Source organism: Tursiops truncatus, chromosome 15 (genome assembly GCF_011762595.2).
Source record: "Tursiops truncatus isolate mTurTru1 chromosome 15, mTurTru1.mat.Y, whole genome shotgun sequence".
In the NCBI taxonomy this organism is placed as follows: domain Eukaryota; kingdom Metazoa; phylum Chordata; class Mammalia; order Artiodactyla; family Delphinidae; genus Tursiops; species Tursiops truncatus.
This window is the reverse complement of record NC_047048.1, coordinates 48,486,680-48,507,171: the sequence shown is the minus strand read 5'-3', so window position 1 is coordinate 48,507,171 and position 20,492 is coordinate 48,486,680. Positions and strand designations below refer to the sequence as shown.

At 40.3% G+C, this 20,492-nt stretch overlaps 1 protein-coding gene across 9 annotated transcripts in view; it reads left to right on the top strand.

Annotated features, from left to right (window-relative positions):
• The window catches only part of BTBD3 (BTB domain containing 3), a 39,196-nt gene extending 25,379 nt beyond the window's left edge, over positions 1 to 13,817 (top strand). For 5 of the 9 annotated variants that reach the window (XM_033839081.2, XM_073792657.1, XM_033839084.2 and 2 more), the window contains 4 exons: positions 5,269 to 5,554; positions 6,042 to 6,132; positions 6,701 to 6,819; positions 9,830 to 13,817. In XM_033839081.2, coding sequence (XP_033694972.1) covers positions 5,412 to 5,554; positions 6,042 to 6,132; positions 6,701 to 6,819; positions 9,830 to 10,862 — 1,386 coding nt within the window. In that variant the 5' untranslated portion in view covers positions 5,269 to 5,411 and the 3' untranslated portion in view covers positions 10,863 to 13,817. Of the gene's footprint in view, positions 1 to 4,439; positions 5,555 to 6,041; positions 6,133 to 6,700; positions 6,820 to 9,829 lie in introns of those variants that run through there. The other 4 variants (XM_033839082.2, XM_073792658.1, XM_033839083.2 and 1 more) reach the window with 2 other exon arrangements.
• The last annotated feature ends 6,675 nt before the right edge of the window (positions 13,818 to 20,492 follow it).

Sequence of the window (20,492 nt, the reverse complement as noted above, 5' to 3'; positions counted from 1 at the left end):
TTGCCCCACAACCTAACTGTGGACTTTTCACAAATCCCGTAATCTTCTGGACCCCTAGTTACCTTATCTGTGGGACAGAGTTGCATTAAATGATTTCTATAGTCCCTTTTAGTTCCAAACCTTACTCAAGTCCCCAAACTGAATAAACAAGATTCTGTAATACCAAATAAAGACCGGATGTCTGGCAAACCTTCCAGTGGTGAAGAGGATGATTTGATCTAAGTGAGCTTAATTCTGTTCATAATTTTATTATTATGAGGAATTGAATGGGAAGAGATAAAGGTGATTGAACTTTCCGGCAGTTATAAAATTATCTGAAATCCACTGCTATTCGCTAACCTTTTAAGCTTGGTTCCCAATCTTGCTCACCATTGCATGCCCGACACCTAATACACTGCATGATCAGCATGTTTGTATTTTGAGAATACTTTCATAAAAGATTGATGGGCTTCTTGACTTTACCTAGTTATTTACTTTAATAGGGCAAATTAACCATGTCTCATAACAGCTTTAAAATTCAGGACGTGTAGGAACAAGTGGTATGCTAGCCAGAAAGAAATTTTAGACGTGAAATTTGACAGTAGATACCAGACTGGTATTCTTTATTCTTCAACCCAGTGGGTGATGTTTATGGGTTACAGATTCAATAGATGGGATTTTAACTATTTATATTTAATTTCAAGGGGGGGAAAGAAGCCATAATTTGTGTTTAATGAGATAGACTATAGAAATGAAAGCAGAAAATAAAATGATACAATGAATATTTTGACTATTCAAATTAATGTGCGATTTCCATAACATTTTATTATGTTCTGCATCATGAATTACTCTGAAAGACAGATATGGCTTCTCTTTCCAGAAAAATAAACGCAGACTCCCAATTTTGCATGTGATTTGAGGGGTTTGTTTCATGGGCTCCATTAAGTTGATGCAGCCTTGCCTTCTTCCTTGTCTAGTGGCCCCTAGTCCAAATTCCTGATAGGAAAGAACCCTAGGATGTTAAGCCTTAAAAGTCCTTGGAAATAATCTAGACCAGTGTTACTTAAACTGTCGTCATGAAATCAATGGACTGTATCAAAACCAACATTAAAAAGAAAAGAATAAAACAGAAAATACCAGAGTGTTTCATAACATGCTAAGCATAAGTTTTGTTTTGTGACCTTCTTTCCATCTGTATATAGATATATGTGTTTGTGGGTGTTAGTACCGGGTCTGAATACAAAATGGATTTCTTACTGTGGATTGAGGGTAAAGTTTGAGAAACACTCATCAATTCTGGATGAACCTCTTCATTGTGTAGGCGCTTTAAAGGCTAAATGATGTGTTCCGACACTCTCCCTCCCTCCCCCTCCCAACACACACACACACACAGCTCTTTAATTTTTAGTGGCTGAGCCAGGACTGAACTAGACTATTTGATCGCTAATTGTGCTGTACCACAGTGCTAATTTTTTGAAATAGAATTTGAAGTAGATTATTTTAAAATATTAGGTGGTTCATCTGTTTCACACTTGGCATTTTTTAATCCTTTATTTTTCCCCCTAATTGTCTCTGTCACTGCCCTTTAAAATAATTTGGGCTTGAGCTTCTTTTCCTGAAAATTGAAAAATATTTGGGGACCTCTCAGTTGGCTGTCTACACATCTGAATCATAGAATTTGACACTTAGGGGCTGATCAGAATTTCAGAACAAGACATGAAGGTTCAAAATTAAATTATTTTTAATTATTTGTCCATTCACTTGAATGTGAAACGCGGCTCCAGATGTTGATACCGGAACATTGGGAAGACCTTGTAACATTCCCTTAGTCATGTGTATGAGGTTTTCTCAAACTTGAATGTAATATAGATTACTTGGAGAGTTTTGTTAAAATACAGATCCTGATGCAGAGTCTGGCTGAGGCCATGGGTTCTAACAGGCTCCCAGGAGGTGCTGCTGCTGCTCCTTCGACCACACGTGCAGTAGCAGGGACCTTATATTAACTGTCTTATTATCGTGGGAAGAAACGGTGGCTCTCAGTAAGCTTTTCATTGTCTTGATTTTATTCACATTTTCATGCCTTTCCAAATTGGCTACAAAAATTAAAATATCTTTCTTGTTTTTTAAAAAACTGGATTATTTTTTGTAGTTAAAAACATGTCTTTAGGGCTTCCCTGGTGGCGCAGTGGTTGGGAGTCCGCCTGCCGATGCGGGGCACACGGGTTCGTGCCCCGGTCCGGGAGGATCCCACGTGCCGCGGAGCGGCTGGGCCCGTGAGCCATGGCCGCTGAGCCTGCGCGTTCGGAGCCTGTGCTCCGCAACGGGAGAGGCCACAACAGTGAGGGCACGCGTACCGCAAAAAAAAAAAAAAAAAAAAGTCTTTAAAACAGCTGTGCTCATCGGTCCTCACATCCATGAATAAGGACAAGGCCCCTCTCTGCAGCACTGTTCTAGGTGATTCCAGTTTAATAAATATTTCCAAGCTTCTCCACAAAACTTAATTTTCTAAATAACTGAAACTTAATTTTATAAAGAACATTTTCTTTTTTTTTTTTTTTTTTTTTTTACCATTACTTTTATTTATTTTTTTTTTAACATCTTTATTGGGGTATAATTACTTTACAATGGTGTGTTAGTTTCTGCTTTATAACAAAGTGAATCAGTTATACATATACATATGTTCCCATATCTCTTCCCTCTTGCGTCTCCCTCCATCCCACCCTCCCTATCCCACCCCTCATTTTCTAAAATTTATATTATTATATAATATATATATTATATAATTTTCTTTCTTAAACTATTATGTGCACTTTTTCCTTTATTTAGTGGTATAAGAGCAGTGTTTTTTGGAGGCTTCTGGTAAAGGGTGTTGAACTATATGCAAAATGAATAAAAACCACAAAACTTCTAAGTTATTGTGTCTGTCTTTAATGCTTTTCGTCTGTTTTGGCTTTCCAGCTGCTGGTAAGTCTGTCTCAAAACCCTTCATTTCCCTTCCATTCTAATTGATTACTTCTGACCTGAAGGAGCCAGCTACTAGGTTTGTTAGAAGTACACAGGGAATTAATCCCAGTCAAAAGGAGCTCCCTGTCCTGGGGACTTTCCTAGGATGGTGATGGTCAGGAAGTTAAGTAGCACTTGAGCAGGAGAGAAATCCTTTGCTTTTAATCATATTCTGAAAAGTTAGCTGTAATAGGAACTCACTTGTTTCTTCTTTGTGCCTTTCTCCATGTGTTTCTTTCTCTCTGTTTCTCACACACACACACACACACACACACACACACACACACACACATTGTGTGGTGAAGTGTGTCTGCAGGCAATTGGAAGTGTGTGTGTGTGTGTGTGTGTGTGTGTGTGTGTGTGTGTGTTAGCCCTATGACTGGGAATACGGTACTTGTAGTAAATACATGGCACTTCAGAGTTCGTACGAAATGGGGGTGAACAACCTGTGCTAAAGACCATGGTTCTCTTTGCACACAGTCTGTCCTGCAGTGGCTTTGTAAACAGGTTTAAGAATAATAATGATGACAATAAAGAGGATATTCCTTGGTTCAGTTTAGTGATTCCAGGTCCCAGGGATTTAAAGTCTGATTTTAGTTGTGTTATCTTTAGTAGATTGTCGGTTATAACAGCAACCAAAGCTCCCATTTGTTGGGCCCTCGCTCTCAGGAACTCATTATTCCGATGGATGTGGTGCAGCAAGCAGGGCTGTGGTCATGAAGGTGCATCAGGTGGGGGCAGCACGTGGCTGCCGCCCTTCAAGCCAGTAGGAGTGATAGTGCTTCATTCTCCTCATTAGGCCCCCCTAGAAATGTATGTGCATGTGTGGAACCCGCAGCAGGTGTTTTGGTTTTTCCTTACTCAGCAAAGCTAGAAACGTTGGAGGATTCACATCTATAAAAACCATGTAGTAGTTAGTACTGTTCTGATTCAAAGCCGAGAGAACCTGTTTGCATCTTAACTGTGCAGCATGTATCATTTTGGGTAGCCTTATTATTGGTTTTGTGTTAGAATTTGTGAATTACATTCTTTAAAACTGTGATGAGGCTACATGTAACCATAACATTTAGGTTGAATTTTTTTGAAGTCCTGAACAGGGCCCCATTTCACATATTTTTAGTGAATTACAGCCTTTAAACACTGATTACCAGATTTGTCTCATTTGAATCTTATTTTTACATCCAGAATGTGTCTTATGTTTCAGTGCAGCTAAACCTACTGGTATCATTTTAGTCTAATTAACAGTATTTTGTGATCTGGGACTCCTGTCAAAGATCATTATAGGAGCTAGAAAACACTGGGGGGGTAAAATGAACACATGACCTCATCTCTTATTTGTACTAGACTATAACTTGCATTCAAAGAGACTAAAAAAGGAAAAAGAAAAATTTCATTCCTTCCCATTAAGCTGTAATAAATGTGTTTAATATGGTTTTGCTATTAATAATCCCTTTTAGCTGGTAGAATGGAAGATTTTGTTTGAAGTACTAGAATGCTGCCGGGATAAAGATTTTACTAGAAACAGTAGATATCAGTCCCTGCTTGTTTAACTGGGGGAATAAAAATGCACATCTACTGAAGAAAAATCCGTGGACATAAACTCTTCTCTTCCTGTTTTCAAATATATCTCATAGGTTGTTTATCTTATTTAAATGTACAATAATATAGTAGCCAAGAGAATGCAACTGCTGTTCCTTTAATATCAGAACTATGCACACTACAATAGGTGTCACTGTTTTGCTTGGTCCAATCATGACTGGTGACTTCAGCTATTGGCTCCGAGCACTGGCTGTCTGACTCCATCTGCAGGGCTGTAATACCTACTCTCCTCCGATCCATTCACCACACAACTTCAGCCGGCCGAACAGACTCACGCGGCTCCAGCACATCTTGCTAACCTAATTCAGAAAACAAGTGCTACGGCTCTCTGCCTGTCACCTTCGCGCAGTGTAGCATTTTCAGGTGATCTAGGAAACTGGGTTATTTTTATGAGCAAATAAGAGAAACAGGAATCATGATGGGGATGTATTTAACAGACCCAGTACTGGATAAAACTTAAAGCCAGTTTCTAATTCAACATAGTAAAAAGGTCACCTTGCCCGGCTGAGAAAAGAAGCAAAATATCAGCTTGCTGGTCTCTGCTCTCATCTTAGCTCGTGCTAGCCTCTTTTCCTTGATGCTCACACCGATTTGGAATATCTGGCTATAAAGAGAGACCTACTGTACTCATGGTAGATGACAAGGAAAAGAACATGAAATGTCTCACCTTCTTCTTGATGCTTCCAGAGACGGTAAAGAACAGGTCCAAGAAAAGCTCGAAGAAAACAAATCCCAGCAGTAGCAGCAGCAGCAGTAGCAGCAGCAGCAGCAGCAAGTTGCCTCCAGTTTGTTATGAAATAATTACCTTGAAGACTAAAAAGAAGAAGAAGATGGCTGCTGATATATTCCCCCGAAAAAAACCAGCCAACTCCAGCAGCACCACTGTCCAGCAGTACCACCAGCAGAATCTCAGTAACAACAACCTTATTCCGGCCCCGAATTGGCAGGGTCTTTATCCCACCATTAGAGAGAGGTAAGTGCCGGGCCAGCATATTTACTTTAAAAGTTTTCCTGTGTTGAAGTTTCTGCTTTTGCACAACGTGTAATGTATTTTAACATAAATCTGCGTTTCCTCTTTTCCCAGAAGCTTTATTGGTAATGGAAAACTGCCTTGTATCTTTTCCAGAATAGTACAGCTGTTTTCCTCTTAGATAAAAATGTTTTTGTAAGCCGTAACATTTAGGTGACAGGGTTGTGTCTGTGGGTTATAGAAGATAGAAACCTTTTATTTGTCCTTAAGTCTAAAGAAAAGTTTGGATAACTTTTTTTTTTTTAAAAACTTCAGTTACTTCCATGTGTTTGCAGTGATTACAGACGCAGTTGTATAGTTGGAACCTTTATTTGTAGCTTTACCCTGAAGTTATTAAACTGTTGTTTAGCTTGTGAATCTTTTGTGGGTTTTGTATGTTGGGGAGGGGGTGTTAAAACGCTGTGAATTAATGAATTGCCTCTGTTTACAGAAATGCAGTGATGTTCAATAATGATTTGATGGCAGATGTACATTTTGTGGTTGGGCCACCAGGTGGGACTCAGCGGTTGCCAGGACACAAAGTAAGCAACAGATGCATTACTCGTTTAGTACTGAGATTTACAAAGAGGGACCCTCTCCGTGAGCCTGGAACTTGGGGTGGGCAGCTTGCCAATGGCAGGCAGTGCGTGTTTCACCCGATCACAGAGAAAGTGCAGCGTCTCCAGAGGGCCTTGGCCACGCTTAATTTTTTTTCTTTGTTTCCTTTTACCCTGCTTTATGTCTCACACAAAAACATGCCCTCTTAACTCTACAGTCATGGGAAGTTGTTGTGATAGGTTAGGAAAGTCATATGTTTACCCTTCTCCGAGAAATCTGTTAGATAAGCTTTTATTTTATTTATTTTATAATGAGGGAACTTGAGCATCAGTCTGTTAAAGCCTTGATAATTAGCAGCATAGAGACTGGTTTGCGTGAACTTCTGTCTTTTGCTTTCATGGCCAGATCCACTGTACCTTGGCTTTGTCAGTAGAGCAGGTGTTAGGTGCTCTGTGTCCACTAAAGCTGATTGCTTAGAGTTGTTTTTCTGGATTGATGTGCTGAAAGTGTTTTCAATTTAGTGCATGAAATAAGATTTCCCTTTCTCCACAGTATGTTTTAGCTGTTGGGAGCTCTGTTTTCCATGCAATGTTTTACGGAGAACTTGCCGAGGACAAAGATGAAATCCGTATACCAGATGTCGACCCTGCTGCTTTTCTCGCTATGCTGAAGTAAGCATCTTGCGTATGTTTGGAAAGAGTTTGTTTATGCTGTTTTTGTGCTCTTATGGCTTCACAGTTAAGTATAACTTCCAGGTAATAGAAAAGAGAGACTGATGAAGAAAGTGGGTGCTGCTTACCTTGTAAGTGTTTTTGATGAAAACTCCTGTGCACCTTTCATGGGGAGCATGTGGAATGAAGCAGGCGTTTACAATCACACCTTGACATGGAATTTGGGGGCAAGTGGCACGTATAGTGATTTCATTTTTAATGACTTATAATTAAAGCAAAAGAACTTTCTGGTGTGTTATCTAATAGAGCATGTTCTCTCTGAAAGTATTGTGTGTGAAGAAGTCTTTAAAAAGACATAAATTATATTTTTGCTTCACAATTCCAGAAATTATATACATTATTTAAATACTACCAGTTAGGAGGTTTTTAAGTTTTCTAGGAGTTATTGTCTCCTATCAGCAATTATAAAACTTCTTATCTGTTGAAATTGTCTGATCTTGATGCACACATACGTACACATGCTGTCACATGAAGTCAGATGCTGTTTCTCAAGGATAAGAGACATTTGCATTTTGTAGTAGAGGAGAAATTTTTGAAAGATGAATAATTTTCTATAGATGTATATGGATATGTTCAGAAAAACTTAAATTGGTCATACAGAAATGTAAAGTTATAAGATATAAATTTATTTAAAAAATAGTTTTCTCTCTCCTGGGTCTTTTGCAGAATCCAGTAAATGTTGACCAGATAACTAGAATCCACTTCTGTGACCTGTGTTGGTGCTGGACAGTGAGATAGTCTACTGTGTGGTTAGGGTCCAGCGATTATTCTAAGTAATGTTTAGGTGATTTTTCTTGATTCTTATTCTAGCACACCAAAGTGTACCAGAGTTCAAGGTTACCTGCTGCTGTGGGGATTTTGAGTCACTGGAATAAATTACAATGTTTGTTGAAAAAAATTACTCATTGGCTCAACAAGTTGGACAGTAATCCCACAAACATTTAAAATGCTGATATATATTGTCTTCTGCCTACTGAAAAATAAGTATTATAGTTAGTTCCAGAACTTTAAAGTGTTTAATTCTTTATGTGTAGTATAGTTTTGAAATCCATTTGTTGCTCTCTAGAACTTTCATAGTGGGAGATAGGGAAATTAAAGGCAAGTGAGCACGTGAAGTACCAAAACATAAACTAATCCGCTACTTTTAACGAACAGACACTTTGTGACCTTGGTAATGTTTTAGAGATATACATACAGAACTCAGTTTTACCTGTAGCGATTTTTGTGTTTTGTTTTTTTCCCCAGTGAAGTTAGCTTTGTATATTTGACATTATTTCTGTTGCAGAGGAGAATGCTGACACTAGTTCGGCATTTTGTCATCACTGTAGTCAAGTAGACTGTTGTGTTGCCGCAGACATATGTACATAATTAGGAAACCCGAGTACGAGTCACAAAATTCCGTTTCACCTAAGCCATTTGATTCATCATTTGACAGGCATCTTTTCTTATAAATGTGTTGCCTAGAATATATCTTGATACAGGTTTTTAAAATTATATGAGCAGTCCACGTAAAGTGGTAAGAATCAGAAATGTAGCAAGTGCCATTTACTGTCATGCTGGGCTTGATCAGCACAGTGTAGTTGCCTGGGATAGTGGAGGCCAGGTTTTTCTCACCCCTGCATTGTGGGTGAGTAGCCAGTACTACTGGAAAGGGGGCTGTCAAGAAAAAGGGAAGACTGCTCATTTGCCAGTTCTAGGGTAAGAGCTACAAAGTGCTGACCGTGCTGCAGAATCCTCCCCATGGTCCTGGTGCTGCAGGTATTTAGTCGAGCAGTCTTGCCATCTTGCCAGTGGCTGGCTTAGTCTATCAGAAAAGAGTAAGGGCTTCCTGGGAGAAAAAATTCAGGTTCCATTCATGATTGTGGTCATTTTTCTCATTGCCATCCTTATATTTTTGTACTTTGTTACAGAAGCTATTGCTTATTTCCTGTTATATGTGTTTCAGTAAGGAAAATGTCACAGCAAGTAGCTAGAAACATTTTTTAATTATGTTATTAGTATGTATTTTTTACTCATGTGCAGTTATTACTATCTCTTAGTCAGCCACAGCATCTAAAAGAAGCAGATGATTTCTATCTTTACATAGCGTCTTGGGAGACTGACACTGTCCCCCAAAACAATAAGAAGTGTCTTATCTCCTGAAATGGGGACACTTCACAGAAGCACACAAATAGTGCATACTTAGACTTTCTTAACTTTGTTTTTTAATTAAGTGTATCTGGAAATAATGTATTCTTTAATTCTGAAGGTGGAAGGAATGTGTGGGGGAGAAGAAAGAATTTAGAGTTTAAAAAAAAAAGCCAGATACAAAGCCTGCGTTGGATTCTATGTAAAGTTAACCGGAAGATAGCATTGGAGCCCATATTTAAAAATCTATTGAACTTGGAACTACTTGAAAAATATCTTAAGATCAGGTTTTGTTTTGTGTTTAAGGAAAATCCAAGTCATTCTTATATAAAAGCGTCAAGATGCAATCATTGCTAACATTACAGTATTGATATTAAAGATACTTGTTTCCATCTGAATTTGCAGAAAAATTTTTAAGTAAGTCTACATACATATATTTCTCCTAAAACATATAGGGGTTATTTTTAACTAAATATAGTATAGTATATATAATAGAATTTTGCTATATTTTTTCCTCATATTCACTATTTTTGATTTCAGCCCTTTCTTGAATGTTCTAGTATCTTCTATATTTTGTAGCTTTAAAATAGAGGCTAGAATGGTTACATGAAGTTAATGTCTTTAATTATACAAACTTTCTACTAAGTTGAAATATTAATAACTTATGAATGTATTTCAGATGTTGTTTTAATCTCTAATCATGTTTGTAATAACTGTTACATAAGATTTTCTTGGAACTAACTTGAAAGTAGTTACATCTTTTCTCACTGGACACGCTCATTTTTGTGAAAATTCCGTTTACATGCAGCGCTGTTTCTTGCAGATACATCTATTGTGATGAAATTGACTTGGCTGCTGACACAGTCTTGGCCACTCTTTATGCTGCCAAAAAGTACATCGTCCCTCACCTCGCCCGGGCCTGCGTCAATTTCCTGGAGACCAGCCTGAGCGCCAAGAACGCCTGTGTCCTCCTGTCCCAGAGCTGCCTGTTTGAGGAACCGGACCTGACCCAGCGGTGCTGGGAGGTGATCGACGCCCAGGCCGAGCTCGCTCTCAAGTCTGAGGGGTTCTGTGATATTGACTTCCAGACACTAGAAAGTATCCTCCGCAGGGAAACTCTGAATGCCAAAGAAATTGTGGTTTTCGAGGCAGCTCTCAACTGGGCTGAAGTGGAATGCCAGCGACAAGATCTGGCTTTGAGCATTGAAAACAAGCGCAAGGTCCTCGGGAAGGCGCTTTACTTGATCCGCATCCCGACCATGGCCCTGGACGATTTTGCAAACGGTGCTGCACAGTCTGGAGTCTTAACTCTGAACGAGACGAACGACATCTTCCTTTGGTACACCGCGGCCAAGAAGCCCGAGCTGCAGTTCGTGAGCAAAGCCCGCAAGGGCCTCGTCCCGCAGCGCTGCCACCGTTTCCAGTCGTGCGCCTACCGGAGCAACCAGTGGCGCTACCGGGGCCGCTGCGACAGCATCCAGTTCGCCGTCGACAAGAGGGTGTTCATCGCGGGCTTCGGGCTGTACGGCTCCAGCTGCGGCTCAGCCGAGTACAGTGCCAAGATCGAACTCAAGCGGCAGGGTGTCGTCCTGGGGCAGAACTTGAGCAAGTACTTCTCAGACGGCTCCAGCAACACCTTCCCCGTGTGGTTCGAGTACCCGGTGCAGATTGAGCCAGACACCTTCTACACGGCCAGCGTGATCCTGGACGGCAATGAGCTCAGCTACTTTGGACAGGAAGGCATGACAGAAGTTCAGTGTGGCAAAGTCACTGTCCAGTTCCAGTGCTCGTCGGACAGCACCAACGGCACTGGGGTGCAGGGGGGTCAGATCCCCGAACTTATATTCTACGCTTGAGCACGCTTCCCGGAGCAGTGCAGGCTCTGAGGTGCACACCACACTCCTGCTTGCTTGATGCTTAGCTCAGCTGCAGATATGCAATCAGCGCAGGTAGTTTGTAATGAACGGAGCTGTAGGCAGGTTCTGATTTCTTTCAACCTTTTAATTATGTACAGGCAAAAATGCAGCATTCAGCTTTTAACTCTATGCGTAAAAGAGCCAAGTTCTCATCAAGGCTTGTGGTTCTTAGAGTTGGATCTATACATCTGGGGAGATTTTGAGTTCTTTTCCAACTGCCCCACTGACCTCCCAGTTTTGTCCCTCTTAGGACAATTTTCAGATCACCTCAGATTCCCTTTTGGGCTTTATTTTAAATAGGAATAAATAGTCTAAAATAACAATAACAAGAATTATTTTTAAACAGAACCCTTCACTTCCCAAAAAACAGATAAACCTCAGTGTACAATTTTGAAAGACGTTTTGCTTGGTAATTAATAATTAAGAAAGTAGACAGTAGTCACTTTACCTTCTTATTTTATTTCCTTTTAAATATTTTACTTTTGGGCATTGCTTTTTCTTAAATCCTAAATTCATAAGATTGTTAAGTTTTAAACTGCAAAGTGTCAATGTAAAGTAAGAAATTGGAAGTTTTAGGTCATGACTTTTGCTACAGACAGATTTATATTCTTTTAGTTTAGAAGACAGAATATTGCAGTACAGAGACTTCTTTTAGAAGTAACTAAATTATAAAATTTTATTGTCATTAGGAAAAAGTTGCAGGCCTATTAATTTAAACTAAAATGGTTTTAAAAGGAAGCCTAAAAAAGTCCCATACGACAGATAGTTTAATGGATGGCAAATTATAATACAGAGTTTGAAAAAGTCAGACCCTTTTCCCTGCTTAGCTTCTGATCCCTGCCATTTGCTGGTTTTCAAAAGTTGTACTGTATAGAATTCCTATTCCCTTTTTCCCATGAAAAGAGGACCAAACAATTCTTTAGATGAATGGAATAACAATTAGTTTTGTAGCACCACATGTTAATGTAATGAGATATTTTATTCATTGATTTTTTTTTTTCTTAATCTGTAATGTATTTCACCGGATCTACTTTGACCACATTGTATCTTCTTAGTTAATTATAATTCTGTCCTGTTCCTGGACTGCTAGAATCTGGCCTCTGGCCATCTTAAAGTGCCAATATATGCCTGCAGGGTTTTTAGAAAATGGTCTAGAGCGATAGACTTGGTGATACCTAATATTCACTGCCTCAGCATCACATCCAGCTCTCTTATTTGTCCACGGATAATGTAAACAAAGGAGGGAAAAGCTCATCAAAACATTCTCCTTCAGCGAAGGCTTGTGCTGGCTTAGTGCCTGTGACCCTGGTGGTGTCCACTGTGTCCACTCCCAGTTGAAGTATCCATGTGTTTCTGGGCAGCTTTTCTGCCCAGCGTGATCCTGAGATGGCTTCCCCGCCACCCAGAGTGTGGTCACTGGCCGCCTCCTTCTTCTGCTCTGTGAGCCCGAAGCTGGCTCTGGAGCAGGGGTTAGTCCTGGGGTGGGTGTGTGCGTGGGTGCCCGTGCGCGTTCAGGTGCGTGCCAGCTCAGGAACTGTCTCCTCCCTGCCTGGTCAGTGAGGGCTGGGACAGAAATGGTCCCCCTGCTGGCCCCAGCCGGGCCCCAGTGAGTGACTGCCTGTGCTTCTGGGCCACTTCTCCCCCTGTAGACATGGGCTTGTCGCTTCGGCTGGCTTCCCTGATGGAGGAGAACACTGGATTATGGGAAATGTTTTAATCACCTTTACCATTACCTATGTCTGTTAGCGTAGATGATCAAAAGCTATTACGGTGATTATAGATGAGTATTCCCAGGACAACTTTCCAAAATTATCTAACAATTATTTCTTATTAGCAAGATGACAGTAGTTTTGGCAAACTATGAAATAAAGGTACGTTTTCAATTTAAAAAATACTTCTACAAAGGGTTTTATTTATAAATTATGGTTAAACATTTCGGTAACTCATAGTTACCTTGCAAATTGGTAGACTATATACCTAATTGGAAGGCACTAATTTTTAAGCCAGAGGAGAAGAAACTTTATTTAGCACTAATTTCATCATATCAGGTTGTTGGCGATGGGTGTGATAACCTTAGAGTGAAGATTGTTCATTCAGTAACACCCATGGTCAGTGCTCCTGTTAGTAGCTGCCCTCCAGAGGCTGGGGAACCGCTGGGTGAGAGCCACGTGAGATCCTGTACACTAGGTGTGGAAGAACTTAATTTTATATTAATTGCTATCACCTGAAAAAGAAAAAACCAAAACCCATCCATCATCTGATTGGCTGGTGCCAAGATCTGTGGGTTAAATTTGAAAGTTGTATTTAAAACAAGAAAATTTTATCTTTTAAATCCTATTCTCCCTTCTGCATTTTCAGTGACATGGAATTAAGGCTAATGTGCTTGCTTTATTTTCTTTGGTAATCTCAAATTTTGTAGCTTTTAAAACTAGAAACCATTGTTCTGACAAGGCGGGCAACTGTAGTGTATAAATGCAACTTTATTGAACAATGCCCTGTAGATGCTTTTCCCAATGTACCTGGCAGTCTTTGTCATTGTTTATATCCTGGGGATAAGGGGAGCTAGGCTAGCAGTTCTAATGTAACATTCTTTAAGCATATCTTAATATAGTATTTAAGTAAATGGTCTAATTTCTACATAACTGTTGCACTGAACCGTCTTTTTTTTAAGGTGTTTAAATAAGCTCGCTAATTCAAGACACTAGCCACTTGTGCATCAGAGTGCTTGAATTCAGTAGCTTACAGCATTATTTATGAAGGAAAAATATATAAATATGAAGTACCTCATGTTGAATGTTATTGTACTGTATTTTTAATGTAACAGTGCAGATCTTGTTAGACACATGAATGTATATAATCATGTTAAGTGAAAATAAAATAAAACTGGTTCATAGATTTGTTTTCCTTAGCATTTTTGTAGGTCCCTTGAAATAGTAAAAAAAAAACAACAAACTCATTCTGGCACTTTTGGTTCCACTTATATTTTACAGAGATGGTTTTTTCAGGAGCATTTGTTTGCTGAGTTATTCACATATCCTTGATCCCTAAAGAAGTAAAAATCTGAGGCAAAAGCATAAAAGAACAATGAATATGTTAATCAGTTGCATTGTGGAAAGCCTGACTGTTAAGTTGATGAGAGGGAGTGAATGAAGTTGATGAGAGGGAGTGAATGGATACATTTATATTCCAGGAATGGAGTTTGTGGTTGGCTGGCATTCTGGGTAGAGTTGCTCAAATGTCTAGTAGATCTCCCTGTACTCTGGGCTGTTGATACCAGATCACATCTAGCTTTAGATGTGACCAGTGCTGCTGCTTATTCCTGCTTTGTTATAATTGCTTACGTCTAGGAATAAAAAAGATAAATGTCATATGACAATCGTGAATATAATTTTTAAGTCCTCAACTGTTTTCCATTATATTTCCCTATATCAAGTACATATACACACACACACACTCGTATAATTACACACACACGTACATATGTTTTTTGCTTTACTACAGCTTTCTGTTACTTTTATACTAGAGTTTATTGTGAAACCCTGTGTATTTGCTTAACTACTTCGTCTACTCATAGTTCAGTTTCTATAGCATACCTACTCAAAGGATTTTTGGAATTATTCCAAAGAGTAAGAGAACTGGAAATACCCATTCTCATCAGTGTAATTACAGATACAACCTGGATTGCAAAGATCCTTAATCCAGGAAAGTCTTAGCCATTATCTCTTCTGGTGCTCTTTAAACTTAATCCACATGTGTTTGTTTTCAGTATCCCAAGACAATTGGAAATGATCCTCCTCTTCTGTCGGCACTCAGGATCAAAATGTCATTGAAATTACACTTTCTTCCCAGTTGACTCTTTGGCTTGCCTACAAAAGCCATGGACTTAAACTTGGGAAAAAAACAGGAAGGAGAAAAGCATTCCTGAGGAACTAAATAGCATGAAACTTAGAGGCCGAAACAAGCAAGTGGCCCTGAAAACCGGGGGTACCTTAAGTGTTTGTTAGAGAGGGCTGCGCGTGCCTTTGAGATGCTGCAGTAGATGACTACGCTTTTGATTTCTATCAATAATTAATAGATTTCAGCATTTTTTTCTGAGCCATTTACATTTATTGACCAACTACTTCCTTTGCTCAAAACTTCACGTTATCCTCCACTTTTTAGAATAGATCATCTAACAAAACTAAAACCGGGGGAACATTTCAACAACAGAACCTCTTCGTTTATTTCCATAAACAACCTAAGCACTGGTGAGAAAAGTTTCTCAACCAAGATATGGTCAGGTAGGTGAGACGAAAATACTTTTGAGGAAGAGAGGAAGACAGTGGTTCACCTTGTCACACACCAAGCAGTGTAAGACACTAGCATCTGTAGATCAGTCACTGAGGAATCGTTGGGTACCTTTTCCCAACTTGGGCATCTCCCCTCTGTTTCTTCTTCTGAGCCTTTTTTGAGTGAGGGTGGTGGGGAAGGTGCAATTCCTATTTATGCAGATCTTAAATGTCCTCATAATGGTAGTTTTCTATTTGCCTGTTTACTTAAATGTCCATTGGACAGCAGTTTTGCCAGCAGATGCTACTATTTTATACTTGAGCTTCTAACAAGTTCCTCACTTCAAGATACATAGTTAAACAAAACACCCACCCTTTACTTTGTCAAATATGTACTTTTGTCTGTGTACAGGACATAATTAAAGTTGCCTATTAGACTACTACCACTGAAATGTTAGTTTGCTCCTACTGATTCCTCTTTAAGCTGTTCTTGGTAGTAACGAAGCTAAGTGCTGTGAAGAGAGGCTGTGCTTTAGAATTTAAGGATGAGTTTTTCACTTAATGCAACAGCAGTACAGAAAATTATTTCAAAATTAAGGTGTATTTTTTGTTTTTATGACTTAGGTGAACAGTTTAATAGACTATCTCTTTTACATCAATTTGTTTTAGAGGAATGAAATTGTACCTGGAAAACTTTAAAAATAAGTCATCCTAGTGGCCTTGTTAATTTAATTTTTTAAAAATTTATTTTATTGAAGTATAGTTGATTTACAAGGTTGTGTTAGTTTCTGCTGTACAGCAGCGTGACTCAGTTATACATATATATATATTCTCTTTCATATTCTTTTCCATTATGGTTTATTATAAAATATTGAATATAGTTCCCTGTGCTCTACAGTAGGACCTTGTTGTTTATCCATATAGTAGTTTGCATCTGCTAATCTCAAACTCCCAATCCGTCACTCCCCCACCCCCTCCGCCTTGGCAACCACAAGTCTGTCTCTATGTCTGTGAGTCTGTTTCTGTTTCTTGGATAAGTTCATTTATGTCATATTTTAGATTCCACATATAAGTGATACCATATGGTGTTCTGTTTCAGACTTACATGATTTAGTATGGTAATCTCTAGGTCCATCCATGTTGCTGCAAACGGCATTATTTCATCCTTTCTTATGGCTGAGTACTATTCTACTGTATATATACCACATCTTTATCCACTCATCTGTTGATGGACATTTAGGTTGCTTCCATGTCTTTGCTATTGTAAATAGTGCTGCTATGACCATAGGGGTGCATATATCTTTTCCAATTAAAGTTTTGTCCGGATATATTCCCAGGAGTGGGATTGCTAGATCATATGGCAACTCTATTTTTAGTATTTTGAGGAATCTCCATACTGTTTTCCATAGTGGCTGCATCAATTTACATTCCCACCAGAAGTGTAGGAGGGTCCCCTTTTCTCTACACTCTCTCCAGCATTTGTTACTTTTAGACTTTTTGATGATGGGGTTTCTGACTGGTGTGAGGTGTTACCTCATTGTAGGCCTTGTTAATTTTAATAAGAAGTGCTGCAGTAAACCTTCATGACCAGCATACAGCATAAAGACTGTTTTGTGAGAATCTGGAAAAGTCTGTGAAATATGATATATAGCAGTCTTTACTGTGGCTGTACAATTTGCATTTTCATTCCTAAACTATTATGTTCAAAAAATAATCAAAGGGGAGATAATGACTATTTAAGGAAGCTTCAAACAATCTTTCAAGGCTTGAAATGGAGGTTACTACCTTCTGCTCTATAGTAGAATACATAAAAATGTACTTTTTGAGAGACATTCTATGCATCTTAGGAATTTTCACTTTTGTGCATGCCTTAGCCAGCCCTAAACTTAAAAGTTATTTCAGCATCTCTTCAAATAGTGCTGAAACAAACCCTCAGAACTCCTGAGCCTTATCCAATTCAAAGTTCAAGAAAAATTTCAACTCTAAGAATATTTGGAGGCATAAGTGGACTAAAGAGTTTTTAGTGTATTTTAGTATTTAGTGTTTCTTGGATAATGTAGCTCCCCAGGAAAGACATATCAGGTTTAATGAATCATTCAGAGGATTAACTCAATGTTCATTCATTCATTGATCATTCGTGGATTCTTGGCTCCATTCCAGGCAGTAAGAGGTGCTATGAGACAAGGTGAGTGCTTTCAGAAGCTTCTGGTCCGGTGCAGTGTTGCTGTGCTGTTGGCACAGAGGGTTGTGCATTGCTGGCCTCTGCCCTCTGATTTGGTTGGTCTTGGGTGGGGCCTGAGAAATTGCCTCTCCAAGGAACGTCCACATGATGCTGACCGACACTGTTGTCTGCAGATCATACTTTGAGTAGCACCCATCTAAGTGAGTGGTATGTCAGGGAGGGGCCAGTACAGAAATAAACCAGTAGGGTTAAGGGGCAGTAGAGAAATGCCTTGGCTACCGTGGAACCAATGGAAAGGGTCATCTAGATCACCCTTGGGTGGAAGAAAAAGGGATGCTTGAGCTGGGTTTTGAAGGATGCATTAGAATTATCTAGTGCAGAATTATCTAGTGGAGACTGATGACGCAAATTAGAGGGAAGGGATAGGGATGAAGGGAATTCCAGGAGAGAAACAGCAGGGGGATGGGATTGGGAACAGCTGGATGTGGCTCAGGTAAAGGGTACCTGTGGGAGAACGAGGCCGTCTGCTGTGTGCCAGCCTTGGGGCAGGATGATAAACCGGGCAGGAACGTGGAGCACTTCACATATTGGGCTGAACTTGCTTTTATCCACAGAAAAAAGCAGTGACATTGAAGAGGTTTGAGATGAGACAGCAGTTTCGTGATTTACAAACGTCTTTCTGAACTTAGGGAAGGGTAGACTGGATTAGACTGGAGGCAGGAGGAGAGGGTAGGGCTGTGAGTAATGCAAGCAAAGATCAAAGGGGGGCAGGAAGTGGAGAGAAGGATGAAGATTCTAGAAACATTGAGGAGAGACAACCAGGGTGCAGTGGCTGTGACATCCAGTCAAAAGGGGGCTTGTGAAGTTGGAATGAAACCTCTTGCTTTATATTTAGCCTTATGGAAAGGGAAAGAAGACAGTTTTTACTCTACCATCCTCTGTAGATGGTTTATAGGTACCCACCCTTGATTCTAGGATTCTTTTAGGAAGAAGGAAAAGCAAAGAGAGTCAACTTAGGGTGCTGGCTTATAACTTAGATGCAGGAAGACTGCCTGCATTTGAAGCTGTAGCTGCATGTGAATTCAGGCAAGTTACTTAACCTCTCTGAGCCTCAGTTTCCTCAAGAAAGATGGCAGTAATAATAGTGCTTCCTAATAGGGTTATTATGATGATTAAGATTTCTAAAGCACTTGTGACAGTACCTGGCAAACAGGAAGTATCATAAAAGTGTTAAGTGAAACAAAATATAAAAGGCCACAAATTAAACCCATGCATTTCCCTCATGTGCCTTTATGAGAACCAGTTTTAGTTTATACACACTTTTTAAAAGTTGTCAACGCAGACAATTAAAAAGGGTCATTTTGTTGCTGTTCTTTTAAATAAACTATGGCCAATAGGTAGGGAGTATATAAAGTTACAAAGAGCTATATTGTTGAAGAATTCTCATATTTTAGCCGTATTTCTAGTAAGCATTTAAATTCTGTCGTGTTAATGAGAGACCACTGAGGTAGGTGGATTCTAGCATGTCAGACGCCTTCAAAGCTAGGAAGTTATCTAGGATTCAGAAAATTACTCTGTAAAAGAGTACACAGTGGGTTTTCGAAAGACCTTTTGAAGACATCTTCCAGGAGGAGTCTATTTTGCAGGTGAAAGAATGTCCCCTTTGCGAGTTCTGCTAGAGTCAAAATAAGCTCTTTTTTCTTGGCTTACAGACTCAGACAGTTTTGGATATAACCCCTTCTCCAAGTTATTTGGGGATTAAAATCAGTTTTAAATTTGACATTATTTGCTGTGTGTTGAAAGCAGGTTTGACCTTCATTATGAGTGATGTGAATATTACAGGGAATATTTGAAGGGCTAATTGTTTTTATTCAGGTAAACACAGGTGTGTCAGAAGCCCCGGCAGCTCCGAGTCCGTGTCCCCCAACTGTGGGTGGCTCTCCACCTGCCCTCCCCACGATGTCCTCCATCTGTAGGCTTACCTAGTCCTGAGCCAGTGCTGGGCCCTGGTTTCCTGGAAGTTAGTTCCTGGTCCCTTGTTCTGGGTTCTCTGTTTTGCAAAATAAGCCCTCAGGAGCCTTACCCCCCAGAGATTCTCATTCAGGGGCCAGTCGCGTTTATGTGAAGCTGAGAGCAGGTATGAGGGACTCTGATGCCCATGAAAGGTTGAGAACCCCTGGTGTAGAAAATGTGCTGGAAAAAATACACCCACATGGACACTTAGCTTCAGCACCCTGTTCCCTGCTGGGGGCTCTGGCACCACGCACACACCCTGAAATCAGTCTGAAGCTTATGTTCCGAACCCATGGACCCTGAAGCTCACCCCAAACGACCCCAGTCTGCGTCAGTGGATGAAATAAACTAGGGGTTTCGGAAGGCCCAGCCTCTGACTCCCTGACTGCTTGACCCTGAACTCTGTTGAGCTCACTCTTGTCAATCTCTCTGTACCCCCCAGCCCTCCACCTGCACCCCTGAGTTCATAGCCCCAGCCCTTTCATCAGTGTCTGGTCCCAATTCTGGCCCACTGGACCATGCCACCTGCTTAAGTTCTGATCACCATTAACTGGTCTCAGTGCCTGCCCATGCTGGGGACTCCAGTTCTGAGCCCTGTCTCTCTAACATACCACTTGCTTCAAGTACGTGCTGGCCACTTGGCCTGCAGGATCTCCTCTCCCAGCCTCCAAACCCAGGCTGATATTCCCGCCCCCACTGGTCCTGGTGGAGCCCCTGCCCAGCCTGTTCTGTAGCCCCCACTCGCTGTTCTCTTCTTCTTACCTCCAACCTGACCCCCAGAATGACATACTTAAAATACATTTGTTAAAGTACAAATACATATAATGCAAATACAAATAATGTGTAGCAGACACACACAAGCTCAGTGTAGCACTGCAATGCATTTATGTTCCCATGTTCGGAACAGCTGCGGGCTGTCTTGGCGGCTCTGCTGACTTGGCCTCACGTGTGAGGGTTAGCTGGGGTGGCTTTTCTCCGATTGCCTCTCATCCTCCAGAAAGCTAGCCCAGGCGTGGTCCCGTGGCGACGGCCGAGGCACATGAAAGTCACCTGCATCTGGAGGAAACGTGCAAGGCCTCTTGAGGCTTGGGCTCCGAACTTGCATGT